This window comes from Amia ocellicauda, chromosome 8 (assembly GCF_036373705.1).
Source record: "Amia ocellicauda isolate fAmiCal2 chromosome 8, fAmiCal2.hap1, whole genome shotgun sequence".
Taxonomy (NCBI): Eukaryota; Metazoa; Chordata; class Actinopteri; order Amiiformes; family Amiidae; genus Amia; species Amia ocellicauda.
The window spans coordinates 14966773-14986958 of record NC_089857.1 but is presented as its reverse complement, the minus strand read 5'-3'; the positions used below and the strand labels follow the sequence as shown (position 1 = coordinate 14986958).

The following is a 20186-nucleotide window of genomic DNA, read 5'->3' as shown; positions in this document are numbered from 1 at the left end:
CACATACTTTTTCTTGCCACTGTATAGTACTTTCTTGTGCAGTCCTACAATTTATAAACTGTCGATCCACAAATCTCAAATATGCAGTAGTGACCTTACTCATGATCGGCAAACCTGTATTGTAGCAGAGGATCCATTTTCTTCTTTCTAGCAGAGGAAAAATCTCATGTGGGCTTTCTACATGTACAGTATAAGGAATGCCAGATGTTGCCTGTAAATGTAATCCATATCTCTTAACATATAAATCTGAGCTCCACATAAAAGAAAGCAGTGTTGTCAATGCAGCCTTTTGGCAGCCTTGCCGACTTCAGTGAGCTGAACTTGAAGTGTCCTCTGTCTAATTAGTCCCTTTGGAATCACATCAGATTCCTCACAGATGGTTTGGAATGCAAGATAAATTGCAAAATTACTTGCTGCATTCCGATACAATGGGTCCATGCTGACTCTAAGCAGTGAATTCATTTCACAGATTTAATCAGATTTGTAAATCATCCAAAACTGAGGTTGTTTTTGGAATGTGAAAAAGTCTGCAACAACAAAGAATCTTAAATCTTCAGAATTTATGGGATACAGTAGTAATTTTATTTAAATGACTTGTCAATGTGGAAATAATACCTCTAAGCAGTAAGTAGCGGTAGCAGGGATCTTATATAGTGCCATGTTTTCCCTCTGTTGTAAAGTAAAGGAACTTGAATTGGATTCCAAGCCTCAAGCATAGTTCTGGTCTATTCTATATATTATTACAAACTTTGAAGGCCCTTTGACAATAAGTAAATGAATGAATGAAGGCATTTCTATCTTAGTGTAGGGTATGCATTGATTTAAAACATATGTTCAAGCTACCTGGTATTAGCAAGAATGGGATTCCCAAATCTGCAGTTGTCCAGTCCATATTTACCCATGTCTCTCTCCCCATTTTACAGACCTGGAAACGTTGTCTATGTAAATAAGTGAATAATACTCCAAGGATATTTTCTGTTGCTTTCTCAGATTCCTCGACTGAGTCTCTGAGAATTGAAAAGCGAAGAGAAAACTGGGAGAGGAGATTTCGGGGACGGCAACAAAGACGGATTTCACAGCGCTCTGTCAGCAAGGAGCGATGGGTGGAGACCTTGGTGGTGGCCGACCCGAAGATGATTGCATATCATGGCGGTGGCAATGTGGAGTCCTACATCTTCACAATCATGAATATGGTGAGGACATCCTCAGTTAGAGAAATGCAGAAAAAGGCTTTCACAGCTACCATACAATACTTGTTTTATGCAAATTCCCAGAACTATTGGCCATATTTAGCAATTATGCAAGCACTGGAAGCCTTGATTAAATAAGCTTTGTCTGACATTCACTGAAGGTAAACAGCTTCAGTAGTGAGTCATAGAAAACACAGCCTCTGCTCTAAGAATTCATTGCCCACCACTGTCAAGCCTTTCTTCTTTTTGTGAAGCATGGGATTGTTGGCAATTGGGGATAATCACTATAGCAATTTGCTGAACTCAAACTGACAGGCTTTAATCATAAAGCAACTGGTCTGCAGCTTCAAAACTATGAATGCTTTTAATTTTGTTAACATTGGCAGCTGCATTTACACTAGTGTCGTCAAATCCTGTGTCTCCTTTGACATTTACACAGGTTGCTGGGATATTTCATGATGCCAGCATTGGTAACGCTGTTCACATTGTGATGGTGCGTCTTATTCTACTGCAGGAAGATGAGGTACAGTGACATTTCTCATATGCCATTGAGTCCACAAATCAGATGGCTTTTACTTATCTCCCTCTGTTTTTTTTTCGTTTCTCCCCTTGTCTTTTTTTTTTTTGTATCTGTCCTCAGTGAATTCAACTGGATTGTGTATCGCCTTTTTACAGAAAGGGTTGAAGATCGTTCACAATGCTGACAACACCTTGTCCAGTTTCTGTACGTGGCAGAAGAACGTCAACCCTCAGAGTGACAATCATCCAGCGCACCATGACGTTGCTGTTCTCATTACCAGGCAAGTGAAGACCACCATAGTGGTGGCCAACCCTTGTCCAGGGAGCCACACAGTGGTATTTTGGTCACCCTATACAGCTATGACATGGTGAACCCGATATGCTTCGTTAAGATGGTCAAAAAGTATTTCATAATTTAATCTAAGGTCTTCCATAAATTGGCTTAATTTTGTTATTATTAAATCCTATGTCTGTTGCATTTCATTTATTGCCATCTGGTGCTTTTGCTGGTAGCCACAAAGGCTGACCAATCTTAAGAAAAATAATTGCAATCAGAACATGTAATAATATGTCAGAATAATACCATTTTCAGAGTTGTCATTGGAGAGAGATTGAAAACAGGGAAAGTGACTTGTTTAAAATCACACCCTGTAAACTGCACATGAGACTTAAACTGTCACCATTATTCTGAAATAATACTGCAGTGTGTTGCTCACAAAAAAACTCAAGAGGTGTGATTAGTCTTTTAGAGTAGTTCTACATTTCCCAGCTATTTAGATCTTACCTTGTAGACATTTATTGTTTCTATTTATTGTTTTCTCTGTAATTGTTAGATGTTATTTTTCCTGCGATATTAATTTGCCACAATAAGTGTCCACTTATGCAATAGTAGCATCTTGTTATTGCCTGTAGTGCTGATCACCCACACATAAAAAGCTGCTATTTCGTGTGTGAAACCTTGACTTGTGAATATACATTTGTGCGGTGTGGTAATTGGATATGCTTCATGTGGCATTCACTTTCACATTCACACTTTCATGTTCACATATCTGAAACGCTAGTCCAAAATAACCGTGGCAGTGTGTTGAAACTCTATTCCTGATAAGAGCTTGTTTTGACGTTTAGGTGGTTTGACACATAAACCTTCCCCACACTCAAAAGCTAGTTTGCATTTCTTCTGTGTCTGATTTGTTTTAGGAAGGATATATGTGCTGGAATGAATAAGCCCTGTGAGACGCTGGGACTGTCCCATCTGTCGGGGATGTGCCAGCCACTGCGGAGCTGTAACATCAATGAGGACTCGGGGCTCCCCGTGGCATTTACAGTGGCACATGAACTGGGTCACAGGTAACATCAGGTGTCTCTCTTTCAGGAGAATAACATGGTGTTGTCACAAGCAAAAAATAAATCATTTTGTAACATGTAAGATTGATGTTACTTCTCAGTAGGGGATTTTTGTGGGGGCTCTAAAACTTTTTGGATAGAGAAAGTGTATGATGAATGCCACCAAAAAAGCAAATATTTTACTCATATTGTATAGATAATCTTACACTTATATTTACTTTCCATTGCAAATTAATAAAGTGTTTTGTTTTTTTCCTGGAGTTCAGTGACAACCTTTTGTTTTGACACTGATGTATCTATAGACATGAATTGGTCTTTTTTTTAATGTCAATTTTCAATGATTACTATTTTTTTTCTCATTACATTGGTCTGCGTAGTTCCTGTCATACTGCCATAGGCAATTGATTTTACCTTGTCAGTTTTCTCCAGTGGATATTTCTGTAACATTTTGATAACAGCTATTACAACAGTACATCATGTTTACAATGTGCACTGACTATTTCATGATTAGGAGGGGGTATAAGCACCAGGGGTCACTGCACAGGGCAGCACTACAACCAATAGCCTGTGAATAGCCTGAATAGCCAGCAGCACTGAGGTAACAAGCCTGAACTTAATTCACCTGTTGAATTTAAAGGTACAGGTGCTTTAAATAATTGGGTCACTGAAGATATTATTCCAGCACTTCCATCTTAAATATAGTTGTTAAGTTGACTGACTTTAATATTTACTTTATTTAATATTTATATTAATATTTTAATGGTGACTTACATTTAAAAAAAATATATTTTTAACTCATTACATTTTGTAATTGGTTAGCAAGTGATTGGAGTTCATAATGAATAAAAAGGGCTTTGATGTGCGTTAAGTTGGATGGGTTCATTATAATTCAGTGGTGCAAGTGCGGTGTTTTTAAACACATTGCTGTATGCTTTAAAATGATTTTTGTGTGTTTACTGTAAGATTCGAAAGGCATTACGCTTTGAAAAAGGCAAGAGGTTTGTCTTGTTAGTTCTAAGATGAAGGCCAACGCTGTGCAATTTGTAAAGAAAGGGATTAACTATAGAAGTAATAAAGAACAATACACTATATTTGCTCCTGGGTATTATTCATGCTCTGTGGAGTACTCCATCCACAAAGATGAAATATTTTTATACATTTCCAGTCGGATTATGGTATCTATCTCTCAGACCCAGCAGCACTCTCGTTTTGATCATTTTAATCATTTAAATTGGTCTTTCATCATCTAAACCAGGAGTGTCAAAGTGATTTAGCCTTGGTGACCATTTCTGACAGCACCTTAGTGTCGAGGGCCATCTAATGATAAAAGGAAGAAAACAAGAACAACTGTATTGTGTGTATAATTGCATACTGTTATATAATCTTAAAATAACTAATAATTAGGTAGTATAACACCTCTTAATTAAGTCTTTTTTTCCACACATAGTTAGTCTAAGATATAAATAGATTTTACCTTTCAAAACTTCTGTCCTGACACCTTGCAGCTCTTCCCCCTTGCTAGTTTTGGGATATCAGGTGAGATGTCCAGAGCAGTGGCAACATGCAGTATTGCAGACAGATGATCATCTGTGGACCTTGACCTGTGTTTCAATTTGTTCATGTTCGTTGTGGAAAAGAGCTGTTTGCAAACGTAAGTGCTTCCAAAGAGACGCCGAATTTTGGCAAAAAAGCTTAGCTTAGCTTTGGGAAGTCGTTTGTTGGGATGTTTTGGTAAAAGTCCTACAGTGGTATTGCAGAGTACTTATCCCTGAGATTCTCCTTGCTCTGCAAATCAATAATCTCCATCTGAAGATCATCCAAGACTGTCGTGATATCTGCACTCAATGGATTAGCAAATAACTGAAATATCTCCCGGTGTGACGGGAAGTCTAAAGCGACTAAATTCTTTTAACAAGTCTGACAGTTTTGCACTAACACATGCAGCTTACTTTCTGAAATGCATCTTCGTGCATTTCAAGAACCTCTCGGCAATAGGGAAAGTGAGCGAAATTTCCTCCAACGGTTTGCCTCTCCCACAAATTCAACTTTGCTTTAAAAGCACTTATTTCCTCTTGCATTCTTCTGACAACCTGTTTGGGTCCTTGAAGTTTCCTATTTAAAATGTTAATTTGCTCAGTAAGATCGACAATTAAAGCAAGGTCCATCAGCCAATGAGGATCTTCAAGCTCTTTAAGTGCTTTGCCTTTCTCACTCATGAAATTCTGAATTACATGAAGCAAATTAAAGAACTGCCACGACTCAATCAACGTACTTGTGAGAAGTACTGTATGTCATCGTCATGTCATTTTTTTGGAAAATGTCGTTTCCAGTGGTTGTTATCCATGCTTGCTAAAGATAAAAGTTCCTCAAAAACGAAAAAATTCTGCATAACCCCTCTGACAAAATAGCAAGCTGGGCTGTGTCGACTACATCAGTGCTCTCTCCAGAGCAACTGAGAAGGCACGGAACTCACCTGCTTTCTCATGAAGTTGTGATTTTGTCTTTTGCCATGTTGGTTATTCGTTCCACAACCATATTTCTTCACAAACTTATGTTTGCAAAACTCTCCTTCTTGGCTGCTTTTACCATGCATTTCTTAATAAAATCACCTTCTGAGAATGGCCTTGCAGAACACGCGATCACAGCACTATCGCTCTTTTTTCTCATGTTGTGCAAAATGCTTCGTTGTGACTGAATTGCCTCCGTCATTTTCTCAATTTGTTCTGTGCGCGTCCTGCCTGTTAATTTGGAGTACGTAGCTCTGTGTGTTATATGATAATGACGACGAACATTAAACTCTTTCATAGCGGCCACAGAAGCATTACAAATAAGACGTTTGGCTTTGCCATCAAACTCAGCAAAAAAATATTCATCTGTCCATCGTTTTTTTGTCCATGCTTTTCTTTTGGGTGGCATCCTGCAAGGGTTGTAAAGTGTGTGGCCAACTAGCTAGTAGTAGCGGCTGTGCAAAAAATACTAATTAAAGCGATGACTCAAAATTACAAATGAGCAAAACTGCCGTTATGCACGGCAACAACTCAAAATCGTTTCGTGAAAAAGCTCTATCCATGGCATAGGAAGCGATAACCAATGAACATGCATTTTACTAAAGCCACACACTAACCAATAGAAATCCATGTGACTTAATATTACTGTATATCATGTTGTTGAAGCACATATGAAGCGCACTGACCACAGAATCAGTGAAAATTACGGATTTAGAAAAACATATTCTCTTAAAATCATATTCTCATTCTTGAGGAAAGCTTCTCAGGGGCCACAGAAAATCTGGTCATGGGCTACACGTTTGACATGTCTGATCTAAACATATACATGCATTACCAGGACACACCCACATACGGTTTATCTTGCTGGAGCAAGTAGGGTCTTAAACTATCTACTACCATTTGTTTTATACAGGTTTGTAATTTGCCACCTGTAAAATAGTCTCTTTTTAATATGATGAGGTGTGGGGTGAGTGCTTTAGCATCCTGCAATAAAGATGCTTATTTATGCACATAATCCAGAAATCCATATACCTAGTGAAAACATTCAGTTCTGTCATCATTGTCTGAGGTGGTAATCTGGCTGTTTTTTGGTCTTGATAAATGTACCGTGAGAAGAATGTTGTAGAAACTTATTACCCTAACCTCACAAGCGCAGTAATATTCTCAGATTTTTGCACACAAATGCTATCTGCATATTTCATAGATCCATTAATGCATATCTAGGGCAACTCCATTATTTTGCATGCATATGTATACGCTATATTTTGTTAGTTTCTTTTGCAGTTCATTTAAATAAACTTCTCATTCTCCGTATTGACTTATTTGTGGATGTAGCTGTATTGATATGCAGAACATAACATTTCAATGTTTGGACAACATCTCCCGGACAAAAGTGTGCTCCTACAATGTAATGGAGTTCTGTCTTAAGTGTATTACTGTGGTGAACTACATACAAAAATACAGTGTTCATAAATAAGTAAACGTCTATGACCTTGTGTTTCAGTTTTGGTATTCACCACGACGGACAAGGCAATGACTGTGAACCAGGTGGAAGACACCCTTTTATAATGTCCCGGCAGCTACAGTATGACACCTCGCCCCTGACCTGGTCACACTGCAGCAAAGAGTACATCACACGTTTCCTGGAGTGAGTACAGAGTTCCCGCTTTCTGTGTTGAACATTATTGTGCTGCTCTTGAAGGCTACTGTTTTATTTCATGGTTTAAGCATGGGACACCGCACTTCCAACAGATTGATTTATTCCACACAGTCCAGTGTTTAGCACCTTTGACGCTCGTGCTTACTGCATGTCTTAATTCCCTTGCATTTGACTGCGTGTTTTACTCTGGCAAATGTATGGCAGAATTACCTGATTGTACATGTGATACCTGCTATTAATGATTCTCACTTCCATTTACCATGTTAAGGAAATTAAAACTGGCTTTCACAGCTTAAGTGCATTTCGTCTGTAAAATATCATTACCCAAGAATGCTGCCATTTTTTTCTCTTTGCTTTAATAATTACCTTCAATATATTTTATGCTATATAGGGATTGTGTTATAAAGGTTATAAAATAGATTAATTTAATCCCCCTCATCAATGAACATTTCAATGCTCAATATCTTTTCTAAAATGTGAGATTTGATTCACTACTCTACGCTAAAATATTCATGTGTAGCATTAACTTGCGAATGTGACTCAATAAAGCCTACTTAATTAAAAATAAGTCCCAACACCACAGTAGGCCATTTAAATGGGCAACTGTATGCGACTGTCCCTGACATTCAAAAGCTGATATAAATTCAGCCGTAATCCATACTGAACTGCCTGAGGTGGAATTGCTTGATTTTTTTCAAATATCCCTTTGCTCCACGAAGTGAACAAATTGAATAGAAGTTCTCCTTATTCCTGTTTAATTGTGACTTTGGGAATATAACATGTAAAAGTCAGCATTAAATAAATTAGAAATAAGGTACTGTAAATTGGTCCTTTCCAATATAAAAGTGATTGATAGCCATTGAAAGAAGCCTTCTGTGATGCTTCTATAGTGATATCCTCAGACAGCAGCGCTCATACACTTCCTTTGTTTTCTTTTTTAACTTTATTTTCCACATTGTAAACAGCGCTTTCATTTCTGCATCGTCCCAGTTGTTACCTCCAACGCCGGCATATTGTCCCGTTCACAATTTCACAATGCAATTTTCATCTGTAAAATGCGTACTGTTAAATTTCAGACTTCAGACTTAAATTTCAAAACAATAGCAAGTTTACCAGCTACACACTTTTATTTTAACTGACTGAGTAGTTTGAACTGTTTACATCATTATTATTACTCAATTTCTTAGCAGACACCCTTATCCAGGGTGACTTTTGTAATTGTTACAATATATCACATTATTTCTTACCCATTTATACAGCTGGGCATTTACTGGAGCAATCTAAGTAAGGTACCTTGCTCAAGGGTACAACAACAGTGCCTCCACCTGTGGACTGAACCCACAGCCCTCCACTCCAGGGTCCAGAGCCCTAACCACTACCCCACACTGCTGCCCATTATAACTCATTACTTATACTTTTTTAATGTATATAAAGACATGAGCTAGCGAAGTGTATCTGTACATTTAAGGCTATAGATCGATATGACATTCAAACAATATAGAGACAATACTGTTTGTCTTGTGCAGTCGTGTGAGCTGTTTGGGTGCCTGTGTTTATTCTGCATTGACGAGAAGCGGCGTCTCTTTGACTCAGACACGTGAGTCTCTGGGGGCGTGGCTTGAGTTGCGTCACGCACTGACGCTTTCCACGCATTTCAGGGACATAATGCCTACAAATTACAACCCTTGGTGCTTTAGAAATTGGACGTTAACATAAGGGATATTACAAGCAAAATGTGGTTCACCCAGTCATAATCTCATTTAGCATTATTTTGTACGTGTGTGGGAAATTATCCCATTATTCCAAACTCCAATTTGTACCTCAGCTTCACACCATGATTGCCTTCTTGGCAGCTCTTTCTTAATATGGAGGGGATGATTCTCTAGCCGTGATTATTTGCCTTGATTTTCTCATTGCTTAAAACTGTTTAAATGTAATAATGTCTTTCCTGTAGTCACAACCACATCTAATAAACCAAATACCTACAATTACAATTGTGGCTATCAAATATAATGCTTATAATTTACACAGGCATTACAGATATCATATAAACTGAATGATACACAAAGCATTGCTTGTTGCTTTTCTGATGAAAGATTGTTTGATTCAATTCCATTAATAAATATAAGAAAGTAAGTAGCTAAGAAGGAAATGGAGGGGAATAAAAAACAAATGGTAGTTGGTTATTGTTTTCAGTAACCTTAAAAATAATAAGTTAAAAAATCATAATCAAACAGTTTTTGTATTACTATTTAGTAATACATTTTTGTATTCATTTCAAAGTTGAGTGCTAGTTCAAAAAGATGAGTTTCAATATGAGCATTTCAGGGGCATAATGCCTACAAATTACAACCCTTGGTGCTTTAGAAATTGGACGTTAACATAAGGGATATTACAAGCAAAATGTGGTTCACCCAGTCATAATCTCATTTAGCATTATTTTGTACGTGTGTGGGAAATTATCCCATTATTCCAAACTCCAATTTGTACCTCAGCTTCACACCATGATTGCCTTCTTGGCAGCTCTTTCTTAATACAGAGGGGATGATTCTCTAGCCGTGATTATTAGCCTTGATTTTCTCATTGCTTAAAACAGTTTTAATGTAATAATGTCTTTCCTGTAGTCACAACCACATCTAATAAACCAAATACCTACAATTACAATGATAATGCTTATAATTAGCACAGGAATTATGAATATTATATCAAATTAATAAAACACAAAACCTTGTTCGTTGCTTTTCTGATGAAAGATTCTTTGCTCTTTTACAGTGTTGTGATTGTCGATCCTTTCGTCACGTTGTGGAATTAAACAGGCCCCTTTTGAACTCACACACTACTAACCATCATTTACAGAAGACTTCCTGCATTAACAGTATCTAGAGAAGTAAAAGCCAGATGATTACATTGTGCATTCATAATCGTTAGGAGCTGACACCATTCATTTACTATATTTAGTCACACACACTTAATTTACATTACATATTACATTCTATAAATGCATGACTCTTAAGTCCTTACATATGATGCTTTCTTGTCTTTTTAATTTTACTTTAGCATTCCTTTAAAAAAAAAACACTTCAAACATATGGGGGAAATAAGCTATTAATAAATGTGTCACCTTGAATCGCTTAACCAGGACATGCTTTTGCATATTGGTTGAATAAGATACATTTTTTCAAAGATTGTCATGACTGTATGAACTAAGTTAGTTACAGACAGATCATTAAACTATATTTTGCTTTGTGATATCCTTTTTTAATTAATGCTTTCCAGTCCCATGCAGGTGCAGTTAACAAAAAAGCAGCTCCTATCGAACACTGTTCGTTAACCACATTTGCAGTCCTGCTGTGCACTTCAGTGAAACGCGTTGTCATGAACACGTTGCTCCCGACATGATTCTAGGGGAAACCGTGTATTTCCCTGTGGCCAAATTCTCTAGTTTTTATTGATTTCTGTCTTAAAGCCGCGGATGGGGCTCGTGTTTGGATGATCGCCCTTCTAAGAAAGATCTGACAGCCGCAGTCGCTGCCCCTGGGGTCCTGTACACCATTCATCACCAGTGCCAACTCCAGTACGGGCCCAACGCCACCTTCTGTGAGGAAGTTGAGGTACATTTTTTTATTTTATTTTTATTTTCATAAGCTGACTGCAAAACTTTTTCATTATCAATCTGTGATAAAAATAGGAAATTTCAGCTATCTTGTAAAAAGAGATACATTCTTTGCTGATTGAGATATATAACATGTGTAGGTGTGTGTGTGCACGCGTGTGTATGTATGTGTGTACATATATATGAGAGAGAATGCTTAATAATTTATTATTTAAGCGCTGTTACATTTATGAGTGTTATATGCAGTGTAACTGCCAAAGATCATAGAAGGAAAACACATGTAATTACACCATAATAAGAAAATTATATAAATAAATATTAGCAAATTGATCCATATTAGCCTAAAGTAAGAAGATGTCATTATCCAATTGTTTGCCATTGTTTGAAAATAAGTCGAAAATGCAGGGGAAGGCTGGCAAGGCAAGGCATTTTTACCAGGTTCCTTTACATTTTAAGTGACATCTGGGATTTTAAAACTTGTTTAAGGGTGTTATTACATATATATATATATATATATATATGTATATATACAGTCTTCATCAGTGGCGTACGGGTATGGTGGCCCCCCCGCAAGATCGGAGCACTATTCTACACCCAGCACCGCGGGGGCTGCGGGGGCGTGTCGTACGCCTTTGGTCTTCATCTATTCATTCATTAATCTAAATCATGCATTTGTCAAAGGGCTTTCATGGAAAACATACAGTTGGATTTGTACTACGGACAGTTAATCAAAATCTGATCTGTTGTTTCAGTTGGTTATGTCCATGTTTCTTTGGACACACACTGAAATAGTCATAAAGTTTTTTTTTTTTGGCTTAATGAACTAAAATAAATGAAATGTAGGTTAACTTACTGAAACTCCCAGATGCAGCAGGGCAGGATTTGTCATTCATCTTTTGAAATTAATGCTTCTTACGATTAATTCCTCAGGTTCGTTTGAATTGCTTCTTAGCCCTTTCCATCAAAGACTGTATTCTGGAACCTTTCTTGTGTTCAAAAATGTATGAAAGGGCAAGTTCTTGAGCTATTTTTTACTTTAAGTGCTTGTCCTCTTAATAAGAGCTCCAGTAAAGAAAATATCAAATTGAACTGAAGATTGGCTTGTATTTTACCACAAGGCTCACACTTCAAGAGGTATTATAAAAGGATGACTTACAGCACCCAGATACGTCAGTCAATCTGTACCATCTTTGTATTAAGAATAAATGTGTTCCAATACAAAATTATTCCACCATTAGGGCTCTAAGCCCTTCTTTACAGTTTTCTAAAACTTTCACACTTTCAGACCCCCAGTGGACATCATTAAAAACTTGCAGTTTGTCGCATTTCAGTGCTCTTCATTATTATTGCCAGCATGTGCTCAAATCAGGGGATAGAAAAAGATAAAGAGAAATTATACATTTGTAGTTCCAATCTCTTCTCTCTGAAAGCCTTTCATTTTGGTTTTCCTTAAAGAACATTATTTTGTTAGAACAAAACTAAGAAATTCTGAAAAAGGAAAAAACATATATTAGTCTTTATATCCCATTGCTCATTCACATTTTGTTTTAAGTTGCTGCTGTAATTCCTGCTGAATATGCGGTCCTAATGATGCTGCTATTAAGGGCGTACTGAAAATCATTTCTGCGTTTCTCTTTGAACACTTTTTTTGAACACTCAAGTCCTAGGAGTGTAGAGCCTAGTTAAAATCTGAAGGCAAATGCTATGTGACTAGAATTGCAAAGCAGTAGTTTGAGACAATGAGGGTGAATGAGGGTCTTTTTTTTTAGGTTTTGTTAAGATAACCCACTCAGTTCCTGGACTTTTCAAAAACAGGTCTGTGTGAAGCTTGTACCAGTTATGTATATTGCATTTTTTGTGTGTAATTACAGAATGTCTGCCAGACTCTTTGGTGTTCGGTGAATGGTTCGTGCCGCTCCAAGCTGGATTCGCCAGCAGATGGAACCCGATGTGGTGAGGACAAGGTATTTGGATTGTTATTTGTGTATGCTGTCGATGTTAGTCAAAGCTGTATTATTATTGTATTATTTCAAAGCTTCTGACTAGTTGAACTGAATGAATGTTGGATAAAAATGTTTTATCACTAACCTGAATCGCAGAACTGTGTTTAAACCGGCATGTTTCCCCTGGCTTGTGTGCTGTGTGGCACCGATTGGCTTTTTTTTTTTATTATAGCAAACAACAAATTAAGCTTTAATCTTCAGGCACGGAATTTGAAACGCTGTGCAATCGGATGAACTCAAGCCTAGTGGCATATTTTGTATTTTAAGTGTCTTTAGAAACAGAAGAGTTACAAACAAAAAATAAATCTGATTCTGCCCCAGTCTACCTCTACCTCTGTAGCTTTGTTCTCCCCCCCACCAAAGCCCCTGCGAGCCGGCGGCAAAGCCAGGTTATACAACTGCTATAAAGCCTTGAGAGCTGAGAGCTGTTCTTTACCTGGAACAAATCTTTTTTTATGCTCCCTCCAAGACTGTGAAATGTAGAAAGACTTTGTGTTTGCCACCAAGGAATCACGCTGTAAGCTTTTCACAATTGTACCTGTGGTATTTATGCAGAGGGTTGGAGTGAATCTGTCACAGGCTTTGGCTTATCTTTCTATGAAAACTTAATACAAATGCTGCCACTGAACCCGGCAAAGAAAAGAAGATTAACCTATTCATATTTGTATTATCCTTATCCTTTTCTCCTATTTCTTAATTAGCAAAAAAAGGTTTATCTTACTAGCTCTGCATTACAGGCTACTGTTTGGAAAGGAGATTTGATATATTGATAACCCACAATGTGTCCCACCTTACTTCAGATAGGAATAGATCTTGTATTTGATTATGCAGAACTGTGCCAATTTGCTGCAGTGCATGTACTACTTTATACTCTGTGATGCATTTAAATTTCTTCTTGTGGAGGCCTAAACAAAAAGTAAACATTTAATTTTCACTGAAACTAGCACATATACAGTAGAAGAACCCCTTTTGATATATATATTTAACTTGTATTTGTTTTTAATAAATGTATTAGCTTAATATAAAATATGTGGGAAGTTTTTAAGTTTTAGTTATTTAAGGTAGACTTTCTAATTAAAAGAGTTACACCATGAACTGCCCTGTCCTCTACTAAAGCGAGGTATATTAAAGATTGATTAAATGTTCCGACTCACTTTTTATCTGAACATATAAATGTTGAATCCTGATGGTCTCAGTAGAGGAAAAGCAGACCAGACTCTAAACTCCATATCTGGCTTGAAATGATACTATTTTTCATATTAGATTTTGTACAGATCTTTTGGTTTTGTAAATATTTTAAATAATTCCTCATCAGTAATTATTTTGAGATGAGTGAAGAATTAAGTTGTGTTTGCTTCCACCGGTTCCTCCTACGAGCTACAAAAGCTCACTGGAGGAGTTCATAAATCAAGAAACAAGAGGTGGAATGTCTTTTTATTATCCTGTTACACAGTTTGTTTTTCTAATGAGGGATTATTTCCTTTTTAATAAGATGAAGCATAAGATATAGTTGTTTTTTTATTCATTTTTCTCATTTGATATTTTTCTTGATCTTTTGTTTATTGTAGGCAGCATAAAATAAACATCACTGTTGGCGAATACAAAGGGATTTCAGTGAAAGGAGAATCAGTAGAGTGGAGAGAATGAAAAGCAAAGCATGTTGTTGGCGAAAGTTTCAACTACAAAAATCCTTGCCTCGCTGAAACATGACAACAAATAATTAAGCCATCAATCTCTCAGTCTCTCTCGCTACGCTATACTGTACAGCGCTCTATTTCACCGAATTTTTCAGTTGTTTATTTGCCGTTTCTTCTCTCGCTTAAGCTCTGTGTCACAGTTTTAAACAGTTTTTTTCCACATTTTATTTCATGTCATTCTCAGCTGGTTTTGGTTTAACGGATCAATAAAACCGTGATACAGGTGTGATTCATAGGTCTGTTGCCAAAATCAGAGCCATCACTCAGTGTGCCCATTCTCCAGACAAAGATATTTCTGCCATTTGGTCTTCTTGACAGAATAAAGTTTTTGTCCAGAGACGGGGAAATTTCCCAACTGATCTTTCAAAGAAGAGGTTTTTCAGTTTCACATCAGCTACTAGGCTTTAATGAGAGGTTATTTTCCATATAAGATGAAGCAAAGTAGTGCAACCAAAAACTATTAAGCAGAAACAAATAAGGAAAATGAATTCATGTAAAGCATCAAAGTGAATCCAGAGTGACACCCTAGCTCAATACGAGCAAATAATGCATTTTGTTAAATTGGGATACTAGGCTTTCTCAAATGTATAACAGAGAGCAACCTGTTTTAGTTTAGGCATCTTTCACATGAGAAGTTATTTAATGTGTTATTTAATGCATTTTCTACATACACAACCGCAATGTAGCTATCACAGAAAACACACAAGACGACATTTGGACACGGACTTGTATGATTTGTACCTAGCAGTAGGTTTAGTCATGGTTTTAGTGTTGAAACCCTGTTTAATCCAAAGCAACCAAGCAACTGTCAGCAATACAGAATTACTCAACGGACTGACAAAACACTTGAACATGCTCTGGGTAACACACAGTGAGTTAGTGACTAGGGCCCAACAGATATATCGGAGCACCGATATTATCGGCCGATATTGGCCTTTTACATAAATATCTGTATCGGTACATATTCCACTGATATATTTTCTCAAACTATTGGCAATTTGTTTTTTTCAAATTACCATCAAATCCTTCATCAGACTTAAGACAATAAATAAATGTTTATTTATTTGGTTTTAAAGTCGTTATTATATTTATTTAGATTATTTTTTAACATAATTATGGTGCTTTAGTTTTCGCTAGAAGCTTCAGACTCCACAGTGATTCTTATGCAGCGGCCCTGCGCCATGGTGAAACAAACACACACCCACTGAGAAACACGGGGCTCATAAACCAATAAACACGTGTTATACTAAACCCACATAACCAATAGAAAGTGTTTTTGAAAGCTGTGCTGCATTTGAGTATCCATGGTTTTGATTGGTTATTTTCATCATGACTGAAGATTACCGCATACTATGGCATTCTTGGTCATTTCATTTTGGCGTATCTTTTGTTTTTTCTCTTCCCACAGTGGTGCATTTCTGGGGAGTGCGTAATTGTGGGGAAGCTCCCAGAAACGGTGAAAGGCGGATGGGGAATGTGGAGTCCCTGGTCTCACTGCACTAGGACATGTGGGGCTGGAGTTCAGTCTGCAGAGAGGGAATGCAACAACCCAAAGTGAGATTTCATCAACCCTCCAGTTCAGATAGGACCCAGAGTTGACAAACCTCAATGAGCAACATCATTTGTGTCTGTATCCTGAATGCTACTAGTCTTAGTCGGAGAATGATTCTGTATTTCATTTTACAATGTCTTGACCCCCCAAAAAAATGTGTAATTTAGAGGGTTAGAGGGATGTTTTGGGAGGGCTCCCAATTTATGTTTAAAAAAGTGTTGCATTTCTGCCAATAAGATTCCAGTATTCAGAGGCTAGTTGAGGTTTTCAGACCAAAAATAAAAGTTTTTGAAACTGTGTAAGGTCACATCCACTTGGATCAAAATTGAGAATAATGAATATGATCAAACTCACAAATTCATTTTTGAATTCTAAACTAATGGCTCAGTTTGCCCTGTCTGCTGCTACAGCCTTTTTTGAAAATGCGACTCGAATGGAAACATTTTTTTTAGTCTTTCAGGCCGTGAAACACAATGCCTCTCCAGTAATATTCTCTTTCATAATAAATTGACTTAGTAAGTCAACCAAATAATGCAAATTTTTCCTTGTATTTACACAAATTAGGTCCTTAAGTAATCCTTTCATGTTTGAATACTTGTTTTAAAGTTCTGCGTTGTTGTCTTGTTCTTTTGAAGTTTACTGGATTACCTCTAGGGATGCTAACGAGAAAATTGAAAATCCTTTCCGGGTTTTTGATCAGTAAACTTGGTGGAAACGATCAGAGCACCAAAAGATAATAAGCTGCTTGATAGGTGAAATGGGGACGGCTCCTTCCCCACTGATAGTAAGTGTGAAGGAAAGAACTCAGGCTCCTAAACTGTGTCTGAAACTGTGGGAGTTCAAGCAACCCCACTGACCCACTCCATGCTCTTAAGGGATTAGACCCAACACCCTGATGTTTCAGAAATATATTTTCCTGTCTGAAACTGGGAGGATTAGAGCGTACGGGCAAGCCGATAAGACCTGGACGAGTGAAAGAAAGTGCAAATCAAGTCAAAGAAATACCCTGAAGAGCAGTGAATAGGAAACAAAAACTATCAAAGGGACAAAGTGGTGTTAAGAGCTTGACAATGGGAGGGTGTTTTTAGGAGACCAGACTCAAGTCTTGGCATCATTAGTGAAGCTCCAATTCTTGGTGAACCAATGACCCAATTGATCCTGAAACTTGGCAATGCGGTGTGGCAATTATGTTTTAAATAAAATGAAATCATGAATACATACAGCCTATTACTTTACCCCCAGCAGTGCCATAACTTTTTTTTCAGAAGTGAGGGAGGTTCATTGTGGGTGGGGGTGCTCCCGAGGTGTTGAGTGGGTGGGGTTGACAACAACCACGACAATTTCCCCCATAAATCTTGTGGAGCTAAATAACCAGCAGAAGATTATTAGACAGGATGAGGGGTTATTGAGAGAGAGATTAGATTGAAAACAGTTGGGGGCAGAGTGATGGATTGAGCTATATGGAAGGACATGAATATTCAATTAAAATGTAACACCTGGAGAAGTAGCAAACTTAATTACCTATCAACTGTAAACCATTACACATTAAAATGGTCCTTAAAAAGCTGGATTTTGCCTGGCCAAGGAAGTGGAGACAAAACTATGAGGTGGGGGTTGACCAAGGCACGGGACGAGATTACTGGGATGGCTGTATTATTTTTAAGGCAGAACATTCTTACACTAATAATATCCACAGCAATCATTTAATCATGGATAAATTACAAAATACAAAAGTAAGGGTTTTAATTTGAAAAATATTAAATGTGGAATGCAGTGTCCGGTATCTGCAATGTGTCCACAGTTGACATTTCAAAGCTTTGTACAATATTTTGCATCCAATTAAAATGCCCAGAGGATTATTTGCATGAAAATAAATCAAGACTTCCCTTCAGGCATTATTCTGTCCATATTAAAAACAGGAAATTAACTCAGAAGATTGAACTTTCAATTTGGACGTGAAATGAAAGGAATTAGTTGCAGTTAAGCTAACATTTCATTTTATTTTATCATTTTAATGTCATTAAACATGTGAACATAATACTGTAAGGTTCAGTTCTAGTAAATTGTATGAGATGGGAGGTTGGAAGAAAGGTCATTTTATTTATTTACTTTAATTAAAGCTGTACAGTTGACACAAAAATATAAATTTCTTGTTTCTTCACACTTTATCAACACACAGTTGCTTTATTATTATTAAACCCAATAGTACAAAACTAAACCTGAAATAAAAGGGGCAGATCTCCCTTATAGACTTATAAAAAAATATATATGCATATGATAATAAATCTAATAGTTACTGTATAAAATAACATTATCATGACGGTTTCAAAACTAAATAGAGATATTCACATTAAATTAGCAATGCACTAACATAAACCCCATTCACACTGAAACAATTGCTGGCAATTTGTTGCCGGCAAGGTCTGTGTGAATGGGTCATTGCCGGAAAATCGTTACCGACAATTTTCCAGCAAGGGTCCTAGTCAACACGGCAACATGTCTGTGTGAATGTAGCCGGAATATGATTCAGCGTCAAGTCCTTGCGTATCGACGCAGTGCTCAGCTAACTGCCGTAACCAATCAGATTAGGGACGCATTTTTGCACGACAAGGTTAAACCGCCTTTGAACAAGAACTTGTGACCGTAACGAGAAATGCACCAGGTTGTTAGAAATGGCAGAGGATGAAAATAATATAGTTGCAGCAATTCTGCGTGTTATTGATGAGCCAACAGGTTGGCATATGTAATGCTAACTATTGTCACACATGTCAGAAGTTATGTACCAATAAATAATACATAAGATATTATCTCTATACAGGCAAACGTGTTACCCCTCACACTGGGGTCGTTTCAAACGAAATTGGTTCGTTCGTAACTCGGGCTCGCTTTCGTGGTTCACTTCCGCGTTTCTCAGGACTCCAATCATATTGCAATAATCAAGTGAGCTCGGTTCCTTTAGTATTAATAAAACACCGGATATATGCATTAATCATGTAAAATGTAAATAAGAAATTTCAGCATAACGCGAACAATAACAAATACATATGACTACATTGTATTGTTTACTGTATATTTCCTATACACGTGTGTAAATTGTAAATTATGCTTTGAACTGTACTGTAGGTTTGCACTTTTGTATTGCTCTTATTTGTAAGTCGCCCCTGAAATAAGGGCGTTTGCCAATAAAAAAATTATAATAATAAAGACGGCAATACTACATGTAGTCTAACACATTTGACTACTTCTGATACAACCAAATAATACACAGGTGCGTTCATGTTGTGCACAATGTGCGCAGATCTGACCAGCAAAGCGATTCATTTTCATTTATGACAACACAGTGTGAATAGTGACGCATCCAGCTGTCTATTAAACTCACTGTGTGCAGTTATTGAACACAACAATAGGCTACTATATTTGTGAATATTATAATCAGTGTTGTGCTGCCGAATGGTGATTGTTTTGCCTATATAAAAATATACAATAACACAGTAGTGTGACGTCTGTTTCTGCCATATGTTTAAACATGGAGATGATCGCACTTGTACAGACAGTCCAGAGTGCCGGTCCGGCTCTGCTCTCCGGATCCACGGGCTTCTATAGCGGCTCGGCCCCAGGGCCACAGTGCTCTTGCCAGCAGTCTCTGTTTTCTGTGTGAATGGGTCCTTGCCGGCAATTTTCCGGCATTCAAAGCTAGTGTGAATGGGGGCAACAGGAAAAAAGCAGGCAAACGTTGCCGGCAATTTTCTGGCATTTCAGTGTGAATGGGGCTATAGTGCATGAGTTTTTAAACATTTCAGATTCCCATTCGAAACTAGTAGACAGTAATTTGGGCCTTACATGTCCAGAATATGACATATTAATTTAGATCAATTGGGTTGTAAAACCTTCAGTCATCTTCTGCCCAATCTCTTTTGTTTGAAATACAGATACGGTTTCCAAAGGGACAATATTCCACAATTTATTTTGTTTCTATTGCTTTGCACTAATGTGAATGAAATCGTCCAATTTGAAAGAAATATTGTTTAATTTGAATATTTTTTTGGTATACTGTAGCTAGTCCTATACCCAAGAACACTACTATCAAAATATAATTTTGCA

General features: G+C 37.3%; 1 protein-coding gene across 1 annotated transcript in view; it reads left to right on the top strand.

The window, feature by feature from the left end:
- adamts12 (ADAM metallopeptidase with thrombospondin type 1 motif, 12) overlaps positions 1-20186 on the top strand; it is a 124966-nt gene that overhangs the window by 57187 nt on the left and 47593 nt on the right. The window contains exons 4-11 of the mRNA XM_066712130.1: positions 991-1193; positions 1630-1713; positions 1866-1990; positions 2907-3056; positions 7065-7208; positions 10687-10831; positions 12705-12797; positions 15942-16087. Of these exons, the coding sequence (XP_066568227.1) occupies positions 991-1193; positions 1630-1713; positions 1866-1990; positions 2907-3056; positions 7065-7208; positions 10687-10831; positions 12705-12797; positions 15942-16087 (1090 nt within the window). The remainder of the gene's footprint in view (positions 1-990; positions 1194-1629; positions 1714-1865; positions 1991-2906; positions 3057-7064; positions 7209-10686; positions 10832-12704; positions 12798-15941; positions 16088-20186) is intronic.